The sequence below is a fragment of the Pristis pectinata genome, chromosome 8 (genome assembly GCF_009764475.1).
Source record: "Pristis pectinata isolate sPriPec2 chromosome 8, sPriPec2.1.pri, whole genome shotgun sequence".
NCBI lineage: Eukaryota > Metazoa > Chordata > Chondrichthyes > Rhinopristiformes > Pristidae > Pristis > Pristis pectinata.
Window position 1 is genome coordinate 55,127,760 of NC_067412.1, and position 16,912 is coordinate 55,144,671.

The 16,912-nt window shown below is 44.4% G+C and overlaps 1 protein-coding gene across 1 annotated transcript in view; it reads right to left on the reverse strand.

Moving 5' to 3' along the window:
- Nucleotides 1–16,912, reverse strand: part of LOC127573791 (gamma-aminobutyric acid receptor subunit gamma-4-like) — a 107,012-nt gene that overhangs the window by 57,964 nt on the left and 32,136 nt on the right. Inside the window, exon 5 of the mRNA XM_052022296.1 lies at nucleotides 9,189–9,256. Within this exon, the coding sequence (XP_051878256.1) occupies nucleotides 9,189–9,256 (68 nt within the window). The remainder of the gene's footprint in view (nucleotides 1–9,188; nucleotides 9,257–16,912) is intronic.

The following is a 16,912-nucleotide window of genomic DNA, read 5'->3' on the forward strand; positions in this document are numbered from 1 at the left end:
AATAACCTGCTTCCCATCTCATAACCTTTAGGCTTTTAAGTCCCCAAATTTGAAACCACATTCAGAATTAGATCACACCTTCTGTCCTATTTTCTGTGAGCATTTGATTCTCAATATGACTGCAGACCCAGTCCAGATTTTGGCATTGCTAAGCAGAATTAATCAACCTCTGTTTGGAAGGGATTGTTGGTGACAATTGTGGATGTCCCAGAGTACTATTATGGCTGCACATTAGAGTTATACCATTAACCAATCAAGCAGAAGTGGCAGAAAGTGTATTTGGATAAATAAGTGAGCGGAGTGGACAAGCAACCAATCAGCACTCATGCTCCTTATAATCTGATCTGCCCGAGCCAATCTCCATCTAGTCTTTTCTCTCACACCTCACTCCTTCCCCAGCTCTGCTTTTAAAACTGTCTCCCCCCCACCCCCACCTCCCTCTCTGCCCCAGGGTCCATGGACCGGAAACATTGACTGGTTTTTCTTTGGACAGATACTGCTCGACTGGCTGAGTTCCTCCAGTGTTTATGGTTTTGTTTCTGATTCCAACATCCGCAGTGTTATTTGTTATTTGCACTGAGCTACCAGCTAGCCATTTGGTCTGTGATTGGTAGATCACTTGAAAACTGAAAGGTTGCCATGGAATAAACAGATGTCCAGCCTTAAAGAATAAGGAACTAGGGAAATATCAAACCAGGTTCCAGTGAGACCATTGACGTGTGTTGTTGAGAAATGCCAGGAGTTGGGATGGAACAACATAACCATCCCTGTCCTTGACCGTTTCAGATGCAGTAATGCTACTTGGAACAGCATGGTAACAGAAAACTTTGGAGGAAAAAAGGCTTGCCCTTCAGTTTATCCTTTTATCGAGGAGCCTGGGATCTTCCTACTCCAAATGTTTCAGGCCTGTCCACCAAAAGTGCCAAATAGACAGCAACTGTGTGTCCGAGTGAAAAGGCAACTTTGCTGACATGAGGATCGGTACATGGTAGGGCGCTAAAGAATGCTGATGAACAGAGGGATCTTGGGCTTCAAGTCCATAGATCCCTGAAATAGTAGATGGGCAAAAGGTTCAGCATGGACGTGGTGTGCCGAAGGGCCTGTTTCTGGGCTGCACTACTCTATGACTCAAATACCCCCATGGGATCTTTAGAAATTGCTATCAGTTTTAAAATAACGGAAAGTAACCAACAGGCTTGATAGAGAAGCACAGTGGCACAGCTGGTGGAGCCGCTGGCTCACAGCGCTAGCAAACTGGGTTCAATCCTGACCTCCAATGTTGCCTATGTGGAGGTTACATGTTCTGCCTGTAACCGTGTGGGTTTCCCCCGGGTGCTCCAGTTTCCTCCCACATCCCAAAGATGAGCGGGTTGGTGGGTTAATTGCTCCCAGTGCGTGGATGTGTGGTAGAGTCTGTGGGGAGTGGATGGGAATGCGAGGAGAATAAAATGGGATTAATGTTGGATTAGTGTATATGTGTGTTTGATGGTCGGCATGGACTTGACAGGCTGAAGGGCCTGTTTCTGCTCTGCTTGATTCTATGACATATGACTCTGGACCATCAAGCACTCGGACCAAGGTAAAAGCTCTACTAATCACTGATGCATCTTAGGGAAAGTAACCTGTCATGTACACCACAGGCAGACAATCCAATATTTGCCTGCGTACCTTCTGGGCCATAGTATATTGTAGGCTTACAGCGTTTCTCTTTTATCTGTGGACTGGGATGTACTGAGCACCACATCAGCCGTCATCAGTTGAGAGGCAATGGAAGAGACAGATGCATCCACAGGCTCCAACCTTGTTGTGCAGGGAGGGGAGAATGAGACTGAATAGCTGAGATAAGGAGAAGCAAATGAGTGAATCTGTGCGGGGATTTGCTGAAGTTAACAGAAAGAGGCATAAGCTTCTTCAGCAAGTTTTTCACAAGTTTCAAGTCAGCAATTTAATTCACAGAAATAAGCAGCAAAAAAATCTCCTGTCAGCTGGGGAAACCAGCTCAACTTCTTGATAAGAGCACATGGCAGATTCTTCATCTGTGGGCCATCGCCCCTGTAATAAAAAGTGAATTCTGGGCCCTGAGTTCTGGGGATGCCTCACACTGACACTGGAAGTGTTGCAGAGAGAGTGTCTCATTCAGCAAGATCCCAACAAGCCATGGGTCAGCTGGTGTACATTCACTTTACCATGGCAGAAGCACCCAGAACCAAGTAGCGGTCCAGCTGCACCACCTAAGCCGACACTCCAGTGAAGTACTGAGGGAGTGCTGCTTGGTCACGGATGCTGCCTCTTTAGAGGTACTAAACTGAACACCCAGGTGAAAGTAGCTCCCTCCAAGGATGGCAGAGCCCTGGACAATGGAGACCCAAGAGACTGCAGATGCCGGAATCTGGAGCAAAAAACAAACTGCTGGAGGAACCCAGTGGGTCAGGCAGCATCTGTGGAGGGAAGTGGGCAGTCGACGGTTCGGGTTGAAACCTTGCATCTCAACAGCAAAAAGCAAACTGCTGAAGGAACTCAGTGGGTCAGGCAGCATCTGGTCCAGATGAAGGGTCTTGACTTGAAGCATCAACTGTCCATTTCCCTCCACAGATGTTGCCCGACCCACTGAGCTCCCCCAGCAGTATGTTTTTTGTTCCAGAGTCCTGGACAATGTTTAACATGCCTAGCCTCTCTGGACTGCAGAACAGACAAATCTAACTGTCCAAACTAATCCCTGCAGGGGGAAATATTCTGGAGAGATTTTAAACAAGTCAACCTTTAAAAAATATCCTTTCTACCACTGCCTCTCAACCAACTTACTAAAACAATATTCTTCCAATCTAGTGTAATGAATTTGGTGTTTCTAATGTGGTCTACTCTACAGTGGAGAAACCAAACGCAGATTGGGTGATAGTTTTGTGGAGCACCTGCGTTCATTCCACAGGAGTGACCCTGAGCTTCCCATTTCCTGCCACTTTAATTCTTCGTCCCACTCCCACTTTTACCTATCGGTTACAATGAACCCCAGTGCTAGCTTGGGGAACAGCAGCTCATCTTCCATCTGGACATGTTGTAGCCTGCAGGACTCAGTATTGAATTCTCCAATTAAAACGTAAAATGCTGGAAACACTCAGTAGGTCATGCAGCAACTGTGGAGAAAGAAACAGAGTTAATTTTTCAGGTCAAAGACCCTTTGTCAGTTAGAACCATAGAACCATAGAACACTACAGCACAGAAAACAGGCCATTCGGCCCTTCTAGTCTGTGCTGAAGCTTTATTCCTCTAGTCCCCACCCACCTGGGACATTCTCTCTTCTCTCCTCTTCCATCGGGTAGAAGATACAGGAGCCTGAGGGCACGTACCACCAGACTCAAGGACAGCTTCTACCCCACTGTGATAAGACTATTGAACGGTTCCCTTATACAATGAGATGGACTATGACCTCACGATCTACCTTGTTGTGACCTTGCACCTTATTGCACTGCACTTTCTCTGTAGCTGTGACACTTTACTCTATACTGTTATTGTTTTTACCTGTACTACATCAATGCACTCTGTACTAACTCAATGTAACTGCACTGTGTAATGAATTAACCTGTATGATTGGTTTGTAAGACAAGCTTTTCACTGTACCTCGGTACAAGTGACAATAATAAACCAAAACCAAGACCAATACCCATTGACCTGCACCTAGCCCATAACCCTCCAGACCTCTCCCGTCCATTTATCTATCCAATTTATTCTTAAAACTTAAGAGTGAGCCTGCATTTACCACGTCAGATGGCAGCCCGTTCCACACTTCCACCACTCTCTGAGTGAAGAAGTTCCCCCTAATGTTCCCCCTAAACCTTTCCCCTTTCAGCCTAAAGCCATGTCCTCTTGTACTTATCTCTCCTAATCTAGGTGGAAAGAGCCTACTCGCATTTACTCTGTCTATACCCCTCATAATTTTGTAAACCTCTATCAAATCTCCCCTCATTCTTCTACACTCCAAGGAATAAAGTCCTAACCTGTTCAATCTTTCCCTGTAACTCAACTCCTGAAGACTCAGCAACATTCTAATAAATCTTCTCCGCACTCTTTCAATCTTACTGATATCCCCCCTATAGTTAGGTGACTAGAACTGCACAAAATACTCCAAATTTGGCCTCACCAATGTCTTATACAAACTCACCATAACATCCCAACTCCTATACTTAATACTTTGATTTATGAATGCCAGGATGCCAAAAGCCTTCTTTACAACCCTGTCTACCTGTGACGCCACTTTCAGGGAATTATGTATCTGAACTCCCAGATCCCTTTGTTCCTCCGCACTCCTCAGTGCCCTACCATTTACTGTGTATGTCCTACCTTGATTTGTCCTTCCAAAGTGCAACACCTCACACTTATCTGCATTAAATTCCATCTGCCATTTTCTGGCCCGTTCTTCCAGTTGGTCCAGATCCCTCTGCAAGCTTTGAAAGCCTTCCTCGCTGTCCACTACGCCTCCAATCTTAGTGTCATCAGCAAACTTGCTGATCCAATTTACCACATTATCTTCTAGATCATTGATATAGACAACAAACAACAATGGTCCCAGCACAGATCTCTGAGGCACACCACTAGTCACAGGCCTCCAGTCTGAGAAACAATCATCCACTACCACTCTCTGTCTTCTCCCACACAGCCAATTTCGAATCCATCTCAAAATTTTGAGTTCTGTTGAGATGTTAGATGTTAGCATCTCTCCACAGATGCTGCCTGATCTGCTGAATGTTTCCAGTATGTTCTGTAATTATCTTCCAAGTTGTAAGCTTGCCTTTATTAAATGACTTCCTGATATAGGAGTTCCATAGCTTCAGACACAGTTGTGATATGTCAGCGGTTGTGCATGGTAAATAAGTGTTCACACAAACAAACTGAATTGTGTTAGGGACCTGCTACCCAGGTGGATTGTAATCTGCTCAGTTATCGCTAATTAAATACTGTGCAAATGATTCATCCAAGCAAACCTTCTTTACTGCCCAGTTGGTTCAGAAGTAGGGCTTTAGATGAAAACATGGTGCCATGTTGTGAATCTTTGAACAACTTGTGGTGAGAAGAGAGGTGTCTCAAGCTGTGAGTTATCACAGGCTGGGACAGTTGGCACCTTATGCTGACAACATCTTGCCACCGAGCTAACCAATAAGTTGAACGGTGGGTGAAATTGCAGACTGAGCTCCAGTTATATTCACACAGAAAGTTTGAGTTGCAACTTAATCACCAAACTCTCACTGTAGCAGCAGGGAGTTTGGTGATCCACACTGCCCAGCCTCTCTGGACTGCAGAACAGACAAATCTGACTGTCCAACCTAATCCCTGCAGGTGGAAAACATTCTGGAGAGATTTTAAACACATCAACCTTTAAAAAATATCCTTTCTACCTCTTCTATCTGTCTCCCTTAATCAACTTTTATTTCCTTTTTATTTCTCTTTTCGTGTCCACCTTGTTCTGTCCCCATGTTTTCTGCTGGTCTATTTCTTTCTAGATTCTTCAATTTTATTAGTATTGGAGGCAGACAACCGATCACAAGATCACAAGATCACAAGACAAGGGAGCAGAAGCAGGCCATTCGGCCCGTCGAGTCTGCTCCAAGGAAAGGGAAATAGAAGTGAGAAATGGGGAATAGGGGAAGAAGAAGAAGAAAAAAAAAACTATTCTAATCCCAATTACCAGCCTTATCCCCATATCCCTTGATATCCTGACTATTTAGATATCTATCTATCTCCTCCTTGAACGCCCCCACTGATCTGGCTTCCACAGCTGTACGTGGCAAGGAGTTCCACAAATTCACCACTCTCTGGCTAAAGAAATTTTTCCTCATCTCTGTTTTGAAACTGTACCCTCTAATTCTAAGATTGTGCCCTCTGGTCCTGGACTCACCCACCACGGGAAACAGCCTAGCCACATTTACTCTGTCCTTTCCTATCAATATTTTAAATGTCGCTATGAGGTTCCCTCTCATTCTTCTGTACTCCAGCGAGTACAGTCCAAGAGCTGACAAACGCTCCTCATACGTAAGCCCTTTCATTTCTGGAATCATCCTCATAAATCTCCTCTGAACCCTCTCCAACGTCAGCACATCCTTCCTAAGATGTGGGGCCCAAAACGGCGCACAATATTCCAAATGAGGCCTCACTAGTGCCCCGTAGAGCCTCATTAACACTTCCTTACTTTTATACACTATACCTCTTGAAATGAATGCCAACATAGCATTCGCTTTCTTTACCACCGATCCAACCTGGTGGTTAACCTTTAAGGTATCCTGCACGAGTACCCCCAAGTCCCTTTGTACTTCCGTGCTTTGGATTTTCTCTCCTCCTAGATAATAATCTGCCCGCTTATTTCTGCTTCCAAAGTGTACAACTGCACATTTCCCTACATTGAATCTCATCTGCCATTTCCTTGCCCATTCTCCTAAACTGTCTAGGTCCCTCTGCAACCTTCCTATCTCTTCAATACTCCCTACTCCTCCCCCTATCTTCGTGTCATCCGCAAACTTAGCCACGAAACCATTTATTCCATCATCCAAATCATTAATGTACAAGGTAAAAAGGAGCGGTCCCAACACCGACCCCTGCAGCACACCACTAGTAACCGGTAACCAACCAGAACGAGATCCTTTTATTTCCACTCTTTGCTTCCTGTCAACCAGCCAATGCTCCACCCATTCTGTTATCCTACCCGTAATTCCATGACCTCTCATTTTATTAATCAGTCTCTTGTGAGGCACCTTATCAAAGGCCTTTTGAAAGTCTAAATACACAACATCTACCGCCTCTCCCTCATTCACCTTACCTGTGATTTCTTCAAAAAACTCCAATAGGTTGGTCAGGCAGGATCTTCCCTTCAGAAAACCATGTTGGCTAGGACCTATCCTGCCCTGCACCTCTAGGTATTCCATAACCCCGTCCTTGAGGATAGATTCCAATAACTTTCCCACCACTGACGTCAGACTAATAGGTCTGTAATTTCCTTTATGCTGCCTCCCACCTTTCTTATACAATGGAACTACATTTGTGACCCTCCAGTCCTCCGGAACCAGGCTGGAATCTATCAATTTCTGGAAAATAATCACCAATGCCTCCGCTATCTCTAAAGCCACCTCCTTCAGAACCCGGGGATGCACCTCATCCGGTCCGGGAGACTTATCAGTCTTTAGTCCATTTAGTTTTACTAGCACCTTCTCCCTAGTAATCTTAACTGAACTCAATTCCATTTCGTGAGACTCCTGACCAACCGGCACATTGCTGATGTCCTCCATGGTGAAGACCGATGCAAAATATTCATTCAATTCCTCTGTCATCTCTCTATCGTCCATTATAATAGCTCCTGCACCGTTATCAATTGGTCCTATATCAACCCGTGTCTCTCTTTTACACCTTATGTATTTAAAAAAAACTCTTAGTATCCTTTCAAATGTTATCCGCCAACTTCCTTTCATAATTCATCTTTTCTTTCCTAACGACCTTCTTAGTTTCTCTCTGCAGGTTTTTAAAAGCTTCCCAGTCTTCTGTTTTCCCACTAATTTTTGCTTCTTTGTACGCCACCCCTTTTGCTTTTATTTTAGCCTTCACCTCTCTCATTATCCACATTTGTGCCTTTTTTCCATTAAAAACCTTTTTTCTTGGAATATATCTATCCTGCAATTTCCTTATTTCCTGTAGAAATTCCTTCCATTTCTCCTCTGCCGTCCCTCCAGCCAGCTTACTCTTCCAATCAATTAGGGCCAACTCCTCTCTCATACCATCGTAATTTCCTTTGTTCCACTGAAATATCAATACACCAGTTATCAGTTTCTCCTTCTCAAACTTGAAACTGAACTCAATCATATTGTGATCACTGGTTCCCAGTGGTTCCTTTACCTTTAGTTCCCTAATCACCTCCGGTTCATTACACAGCAGCCAATCCAAAACAGCCGATCCCCTGGTGGGCCCTTCAACAAGTTGCTCTAGAAAAACGTCCCTTAGACATTCCACAAACTCCCTCTCCTGAGTACTACCGCCATTCTGGATTTCCCAGTCCATCTTCATGTTAAAGTTCCCCATAATTATCTTCACATTGTCACTCTGGCATGCTTTTTCTATCTCAAACTGCAACTTATCGTCCACTTGCTGACTGCTATTAGGGGGCCTATATATGACTGCTACTATTGTCCTTTTACCCTTGCTATTCCTTAGCTCCACCCACAAGGATTCCACCTCCTCTGACCCAATATCCTTCCTTTCTATCGATTTTATATCACTACTAACCATCATGGCCACACCTCCCCCTCTGCCTACCCGCCTATCCTTCCTATACACTGTGTACCCCTGGACATTCAGTTCCCAATCACATCCGTCATAAAGCCATGACTCGGTGATTGCCACAATGTCGTATTTATTAACCGATCTTTGTGTTTGTTAGAGTTCAGGTAGCCAGTGGTCACTGTCTGTTATCAACAGGCAGGAGAAAATCATCTTCAACCTAAACAGTGGATGTGAAAGTTTAACAGCATACACTGAGAAGATTTGGTTGGCATTGGCTGAGAATGCTGTGCTTTGGCTACTGAGGCATGAGGGAGCTGGGACACTGATCAGGACTTGAGCCGTTATTGAGGCTCTTCAATACTGAGGGAGTGCTGCTCTGTTGGAGGTGCTGTCCTTTCTTTGAGACATCAGACAAGCCCTGTCTATTTTTACAAGGGGATGTTAAAGGACAAATGGAAGAATTCTCGGTGTCTGGATCGATATTTACCCCTTAATGAACATCAGTGAAACAGATTAACTGCTCATTATCACACTGCCCATTTGGTTGGAGGTTGCTGTGTGAGTTAGTTCAAAGTTAAAGTTAAGTTTATTGTCATATGCACAAGTACATGTATGCACAGCTACAATGAAAAACTTACTTGCAGCAACATCACAGGCACATAGCATTAAAGACACAATATTCACTTGAAAAACATAAACATGTTATACAAAATTATACAGGAAAGAACACAACCAGAACAAAAAAATCATCCATTGTAGTGCAAAGTGGTCATTGTGTTGCTATACTGAGATAGTGACAAGGGTTGTGCAGGTTGGTTCAGTGCAGACACCAGCCTTTGTTGTGCAGGACAGACACTGCACCATGTCACCCACACTGATTGCAGGAACATGCCTGAGCACGCAACCTCCACACCCCTTTCCTGTGTGCCACTTACCATCTGGATAACCGACACGGGGCCAATACTGTTCACGTAGATGTCCACATCAATAACGATTGGCTTTACTGCAGAAATACAAACACAGGGATCATTGCAATTACCAAATGTGTCAAGGTAGAATTATCACAAGTATACTTTACAAAATTATAAATGAACAATCTGTTATTTAAAAAGTGCCATATTTCAGCAGTACCTTCTGAGTGGGAGATCACTGAGAGAAGTCCCCATCAGGGTATGAGTTGTTATTGAGGCACTGTGGCTCTGAGGGAGTGCTGCCCTCCGCAAAAGACACAAGAACGAGGGCCTGCCTGTCCTGACAGGTGGTGGTGAATGACCTGATGATTATCCTCGGTGTCCTGACCAATATTCCCTCAGCCAATATCAGTGAGACAAATTAGCTGGGCATTATCCCACCTTCCATTTCAATGGAACTTGCTGTGTGTGAGGCTGCTGGCTTGTACACTGGTGAATCACACACTCTGTATGTGTGAGCAAGGGCCCAGTGGCACATTTGGCCCAGGAGCAGATGCTATTGCTATGCTAGCTGTGACAGGATATGTCCCAGTGCCCAGCTGAGGTTGAAGGAGTAACTGTCTCCAACAAAAGGGACAACAAAACCCTCAGCCCCAGTTGTCCACTCAACACTCTCCTGTCAACGGACCAAAAGAGAACCAAATGCCAAGTATTCCTCATGAGCCACACAAACAAGTGCTCTTCTTCCTGCACAGCTCATCTCAGGAACAACAGAAGCTAAGAACAGAAGAAGCAGAAGGAGGACATTCAGCCCCTCGTTCCTGCTCCACCCTTGGCTGATCTTCCGCCTCAGAGCTACCTTTCTGCACCAATCCCGTATCCTTTCTATCCACCTCTGCCTTGAATGTACTCAGTGACTGAGCCTCTGCAGCCCTCTGTGGTGGAGAATTCCTAAGGTTCACCAGTCTCTGCGTGAAGAACTTCTCCTCATCTCAGTCCCAAGTGGCTGACCATTTATTCTGAGACAGTAATCCTTGGTTGTAAACACCCCAGCCAGGGGAAACACCCTCCCTGCATCCACCCTGTCAAGGTCTGTAAGAACTTTGTATGACCAGCCATCTCCAGAGTTTTCCATTATAGCACCATATTGAGGCTTGGAATTGTTCTACTTAGTAGTTTAGGTATATCCTTGTATTAGTCAACCTTATATTTTGTTTATATTAATACTGGTTTATACTTTAGCTCAAATACAGCACAAGTGATTGATCTTATCACTTGATCTTACATATATCAGAATAACTTGTATTTACAGGCTGCCTTTAATTCAGTGAAATACCTACAGAATTTTACAGGAACATTACAAAGTAGTTTTGACATTGGGTCAAATGAGGAAATACTCAAATGAGTGTTTGATGAAAGACTTAGGCTTTAGTGAGAGGAACAGTTTGGTGGAGATGTTTAAGGAGAGAATTATATGTGGTTTAAGCAGCTGAAGGCATGGCTGCCAATGGTGGACCAATTAAAACTGGAGATAATCAAGAGGCCATTAATGGAGCAGTACAGAAAGATTAGGGGGCTAGAGGGTGAGAGTTTATAGAGCCAGAGAGGGGAAAGGCAACAGAGGCGTTCAAAAACAAGAATGTGTGTCTTATTTTATCTCAGGCACAGTTAAAGCAGTAGCTTATATAGACAGGGGTGTGTTCTGGATGTATCAGACCCTGAGGATAAGGTGCATGAGTTTATGTTGGGTGGAAAATGGGAAGCTAGCCAGGAGGGCACGTGTAACGAGCTTAAAGATGGCAAAAACATCACTCAGATTTTAACCACAGACAAGGTGAGGCAGGCGGAGACGGGTGATAATACAGAGGCGCACAAAGCCATTCTGGTGATTGGTATTTGTCAGCCTTTAGCCCCATTAATTTCCCTAACACTATTTCTTTACTAATACTCATTTCCTTCAATTCCATCTCTCTCTGGACCCTGGGTTCCTGAACACTTCTAGGAAGTTATTTGTGTCCCACTTTCTGAAGACAAGAACAAACTTTGTGTTCAATTGTTCTGTCATTTCTTTCTTCCAGATTACGATTTCTCTGCTTCTGACTGTAGGGGGGCTACATTTGTTTTCTCTAACCTTCTCTTCTTGACATATTTATAGAAACTTTTAGAGCTAATTTTTGTGTTCCCTGCAAGTTTACTCTCTGACTCCATCTTCCCCCCCCGACTCTTTTGTTCTTTGCTGAACTTTGAACTGCTTCCAATCTTCAGGCCTGCTGCATTTTCCGGCAATTTTATATGCCCCCTCTTTGGATCTAATACATAGAGTCAAAGAGCACAAAATCAGGCGCTTCGGCCCACCTTGTCCATGCTATCCATCTACACATCCCATTTACAAGCACTTGGTCTGTAGCCTTCTATGCTTTGGTGATTGAAGTGCCTATCCAGATGCTTCCTAAATGCTGCGAGAGTCTCTGTCTCCACCACCCCCTCAGGCAGTGCATTCCAGATTCCAACCACCCTCTGGGTCAAACGGTTCTTCCTCATATCCCTTCTAAACCTTTTACCCCTTTCCCTAAACCTCTGCCCTCTAGTTTTAGACATCTTTGTAATGGGGAAAAGTTTCCTATTTTCTACCCTATCCACTTCCCTTATAATTTTGCATAAATCTATCAGGTCCCTCAGCCTTTTCTGCTCCAAGGTAAACAAACCCAGTCTATCCAGTCTCTCCTCGTAACTAAAATGTTACCAGGCAACATCCTGGTAAATCACCTCTGCACCCTCTCCAGTGCAATCACATCCTTCAAGAATTGCACAGCTGTGACCTAACCAAAGTTTTATAAAGTTGTACCAATAGCTCCACATTCTTATATTCTATGCCCTGGCTAATGAAGGCAAGTATCCTACATGCCATCTTCCCCACCTTATTTACTTGTGCTGTCACCTTTAGGGATCTATAGATGTACACCGTCTGTTCCTCAACACTCCCTGGGGGCCCTACCATTCATGGTATATATCATACCCTTATTTGACCTCCCAAAATGCATCACCTTGCACCTCAGGATCAAATTCACCTGCTTTTTCTCTGCCAACTTATTAGCTGATCAAACTTGTTCTGCACCTGACCATGCTCCTCACTATCAACAACACCAATTTTTAGTTTAATTGCGAACTTTCTAATCATACCTCCTACATTCACATCCAAGTCATTAATGCATATAAGAAACAGCAAGGGTCCCAGCACTGATCTCTGTGGTACACCACTGGTCACAGGCTTCTAATCACAAAAGTAACCCTCCACCATTACCCTCTGCCTCCTATTACCAAGCCAACTTTGGATCCAATTTGCCACACCCTAGATCCCATGGGATCTCACCATTTGACCAGTCTTCTTTGTGGGAGCTTGTCAGCGGCCTCTCTGAATACCATCTCTAATTTCCTTCGTAAACGACAGTTGATGTCTCTTTCCTGACATTTTTGTGCCAGACAGGAAGAAATAATTCTTTGAATTCCTATATATGTTTTTTGAGTATTATCCAGCCTGTCCACCATTTAGTTAAGTTCCTCAATCTATCAAAAGCAACCCATGCCTTGTACCTTTGTAGTTTCTTTGAGCACTTCACTCTCCATCTTAATGAAGAATTCTATCCTGCAATGGTCACTCTTCCCCAAAGGACCACACACAGCAATACTATTAATTATAAACAGCAAAATTAAGATAGCCTGGCCTGTATGGTTCTTCAATGTATTGGACTAAAAAACCATCACATATATGCTCCTGAAATTCCTCCTCCACTGCTTTATTGCTAGTTTGATTCGACTAATTTATATGTAGTTTGAAGTCACCCATGATTACAGTTGTATCCTTCCTGCATATGTCGCTAATTTCCCATTTAATTCCATCCCCTCTATCACCACTACTGTCCAGAAGGTGAGTGAGAAGCCGGTAAGAATCTTACATGATGATTAAATGCTGGGGATATCAGAGGCAATGGTGTGGGAACAGAAGGAGAAGCCACTGGAGTGGAGGTCACTAGGCAGGACTGGAAAGGTAAGAGTCGAGCAAGTAAGGAAGGAGTCATTGTATGCACAATGGCAGAGGCAGATGTATGCAATAACATCAGACAAGTTCATGAGGATAAGGAGTGATGGTTTACATTATCCCAGTCACTTGGGGCTTTAATAAAAGTTATCTCAAAGCCGGGCAAATGTCAAATATTTGACTGGGGGGGATTTAGATGTGGAATGGTCCCAAAGATACCCATGGATTTGGGCAGCTCCAATTTGTTCACTTTGGAGGACTCAGGAAGGTAGGAGGTGGGTGACAGTTTGGAAGGACACAGATTTGAAAGGGAGGGGCTGTTCCCAAGAACATGGACCCATTTACACTATCACCTGTTGAGTGGTCTGCTGCTTGGGGAGAGTGTGATTGAGGGAGCAGGAGTCATGTCCCATGGGCAAGGGGAACTTGATGAGGACATGGGAAGGGATGGGACAACAAGAGGTAGGAATTGGTCTAAGGAGGTCAATAAACTGTGGCCCTGCCTGTTCTCACAGACTGCTGTGAAGGATCTCTGTGCACTGTTTTGAAGAAGAGTGCACCAGTTGCTTTCTAGCATCCTGGCTAGTACTTATTCCAATCTAACGTTATCGATACAACTTATCTGCTCATTACTGCACAGGTGTCTGTGGGATCTTGCTGTGCAAAATTTGGCAGCCATGCATTCTACATAACTACAGTGTCCATGCTATTTAAAAGTATTTTGGGGCATCCTGAAACAGATGCAGAAGCACTTGCTGTAATTTTCCTTCTTAGAGTCATAGAGTTACACAGAAACAGGCCCTTCGGCCCACTAAGTCCACTAAGTCAACCACACATTTACATATCCTACATGAATTCCATTTATTCTCCCTGCATTCCCATCAACTCCCCCCAGATTTTACCACTCACCTACACACTAGGGACGATTTACAGTGGCTAAGTAATCCACCAACCCACATGTCTTTGGGATGTGGGAGGAAACCAGAGCACCCAGCCGAAACCCACGTAGTCACGGGGAGAGTATGCAAACTTCACACAGACAGCACCCAAGGTCAGGATTGAACCCGGGTTGCAGGCATTACCTGTAACTGCACTCTATTGGACCTTTCTCAGGATTCTGATTGGCTGACTGTCCTATTGCCCTTTGCTGAGCATCAACAAAGCCACAAGATCCATTTGCTTATCCTGGTTTATTAAAGGTGAATGTGGAAGTGAAGCCCTGCACTTGTAAGTGACATGACAGGAAGAGACACAGGGACCTAATTGGCAACCAGATGTTCACATCTTTGAATCAGAGATAGAACTCAGCTCTGAGCTCCAGAAGGATTGCCGCAATTACTTGTTCAACATTTATTCATTCTTTGAGTCATGGTGAGCTGTCGGCTATAATACCCCGGGACTATACAGAGCTGAGATCAGAAAGAATCTTAAAGGGGTGGAGATGCTTCCAAGGAAGTGTCCATCATTTCCAAAAGCAGGAGAAGATTAAAAGCATTTGAGGCTGGGGGCTATTCAGACATTGCCAATCTGACACAACTGCCCTGCCAGAAATCTGCATTCACTTCAAGAGACCATTCCTTCCTCAACGTATCAAATCTAATTATGTTTCAAAGTTCAAAGTCACAACTAGGTTAATGCAAGGCTCCCTACAGCACTTGGGCTCCATTCAGATCAGTTTTCTACCGAAGCAGTTTGAACCGAAATATCGAGTTATTATTGTGTTTGCTCCATTTCTGCTCTCTTTTGGCCTGAGTGTCTGTATTCTGCTGGAGAGTTCCATCATGGCCCTGTTACCGTGAACACCCTCACCTGCTGACGGTGCTCTCTGGCCCTCGAGTGACGGAACACCATGGGTCCAGGCTGGCGATGTGGTAACACAGTCAGCATCAGCAGGATCAGAGTGCTATGCGTTTAACAGCATTTCCAGCGCACACCCACGCATCTTCACCAGAGGCCTGATCTCAGGGAATTTTCCCCATTTAGCCTGAAGCACATGGTTCTGCTAACTCATTTGTTCTGAGATTAACTCAACTCGTTTGATCGACCAAGAGGACTCCTCAGACGTTGTTTTATTATGTACAAGAATACTTAATGCCATGCTGTAATTTCTGTGGTATATGTAATATCAGCTGTAAACCCTTATAAAATTATAGCATGTGACCAAATGTTCTTTCCATATTGATGCAAGTGTTTCAGAGTAGAAACTTCGAGAAGACTGGATCTGTGGAAGGGAGTCTTTGAGATCAACCCTGGTTAAGTGAGGAGTGCAGAGAGGCATGCTTGGAGCAGAAGCAGGAGCACCCAAAAATGAGATGCCAGCCTGGTGAGGTGCAACACATGATTACATATGAGCTAAATAGCCAATGCAGAATTCAATAAATAGAGCAATCCCACAACTAACCCATCATATCAAAGCTTTGCAGGCCACCACAGTGGGAGTGATGATTCACCTCTCTGTCTGTGGCCTCCTGCACTGTTATAATGAGGCCCGACATAAGCTCGAGGAAGAAAACTTCATCTTCTGTCTGGGCACATTGCAGACTGGAGGAGTCAATAACAAGTCCTACAAATATCAATAACTTGCTTCCTCTGAGTATGTCAGAACTGGCCATTTTAACTTTATGAACAAAGTACCTGTGCTTATTTGCTTAACTTAGCAGCTTGCCTCATATATCCTAGAAAACGAATGAGAGAGATCCAGAGACCTGGTGTCAGAAGTGCTGATTGACAAAGCAATGAAATTTATGATTGAATTGGAATAACAATCCAAGATCCAGTCTGAGTGATTGCCTACCTCCTGAGACAGAGAAAAGCCTGCATACATACATGAAAGGCTGTGGATCTATCCTTCCCAACAGAGACAGCATGCAGTAAGAGACAACGAACTGTGTGATTCAATTGAGCGATGAGACAATGGAACAAATAAAGCAACCTAGCCGTTGGATTTCAGGCACATAACTGCCTAAAGACTGGAGGGAGTGGAGAGAAAACTTCTCACTGTATGCTGAGTGGCTACAGCAGATAAACCAGAGCAGACAAAATTAAAGATGCTATTGTGTCTTATTGGCCACGAGGGGAGAGAATTGTACCAGACCATTAAGCCCTCAAATGAGTCCCTGGAGAGCACACTAAATGCATTACACACACTCTGCAACCCACTGAGTAATCAAACTGTCACCGGTACTAGTTCTGTCCATGCAAGCAGGAGCAGCAAGAATCCTCTGGTACTTTGTTAACGGAGCCCAGGTTGTGAGAAAGTAATTGCAGTTTCACACATTTTAAGATCTCGCACATTGGAGATCGGATTACTTGTGGGATCCAGGAGCCCAGCCTGAGGGAACAGCTCCTGTGTGAAACACAGTTCACTGGAGGAAGGTCTGTGTGGATGTGAAATGCTGCAGAGTCATCCAGAGCCATGTTGGGAATGTTGGATGACCACCAGCAGGATGTTCATGGGGTGAAGTGTGAGAAAAAAGGCAGAACAGGGAAAGCACAGTTAGCAAGTGGCAAGTATTGTGGAGGCCAGTGTGAGCAGCTGAAGAAGAAATGTCCATGTGGGAAACAGTCTGCACCGTGTTGACTGGAATATCATGTCTACAAACAGCTCACAATGAAGAGGACACCAGGAGTCTGTGGAGTGAGTGAGTTGAGCACAGGTTGAACACAATGTCCCTGGTGCCAAACAAGGTCCTCTCTGTGGAACGAACACCTA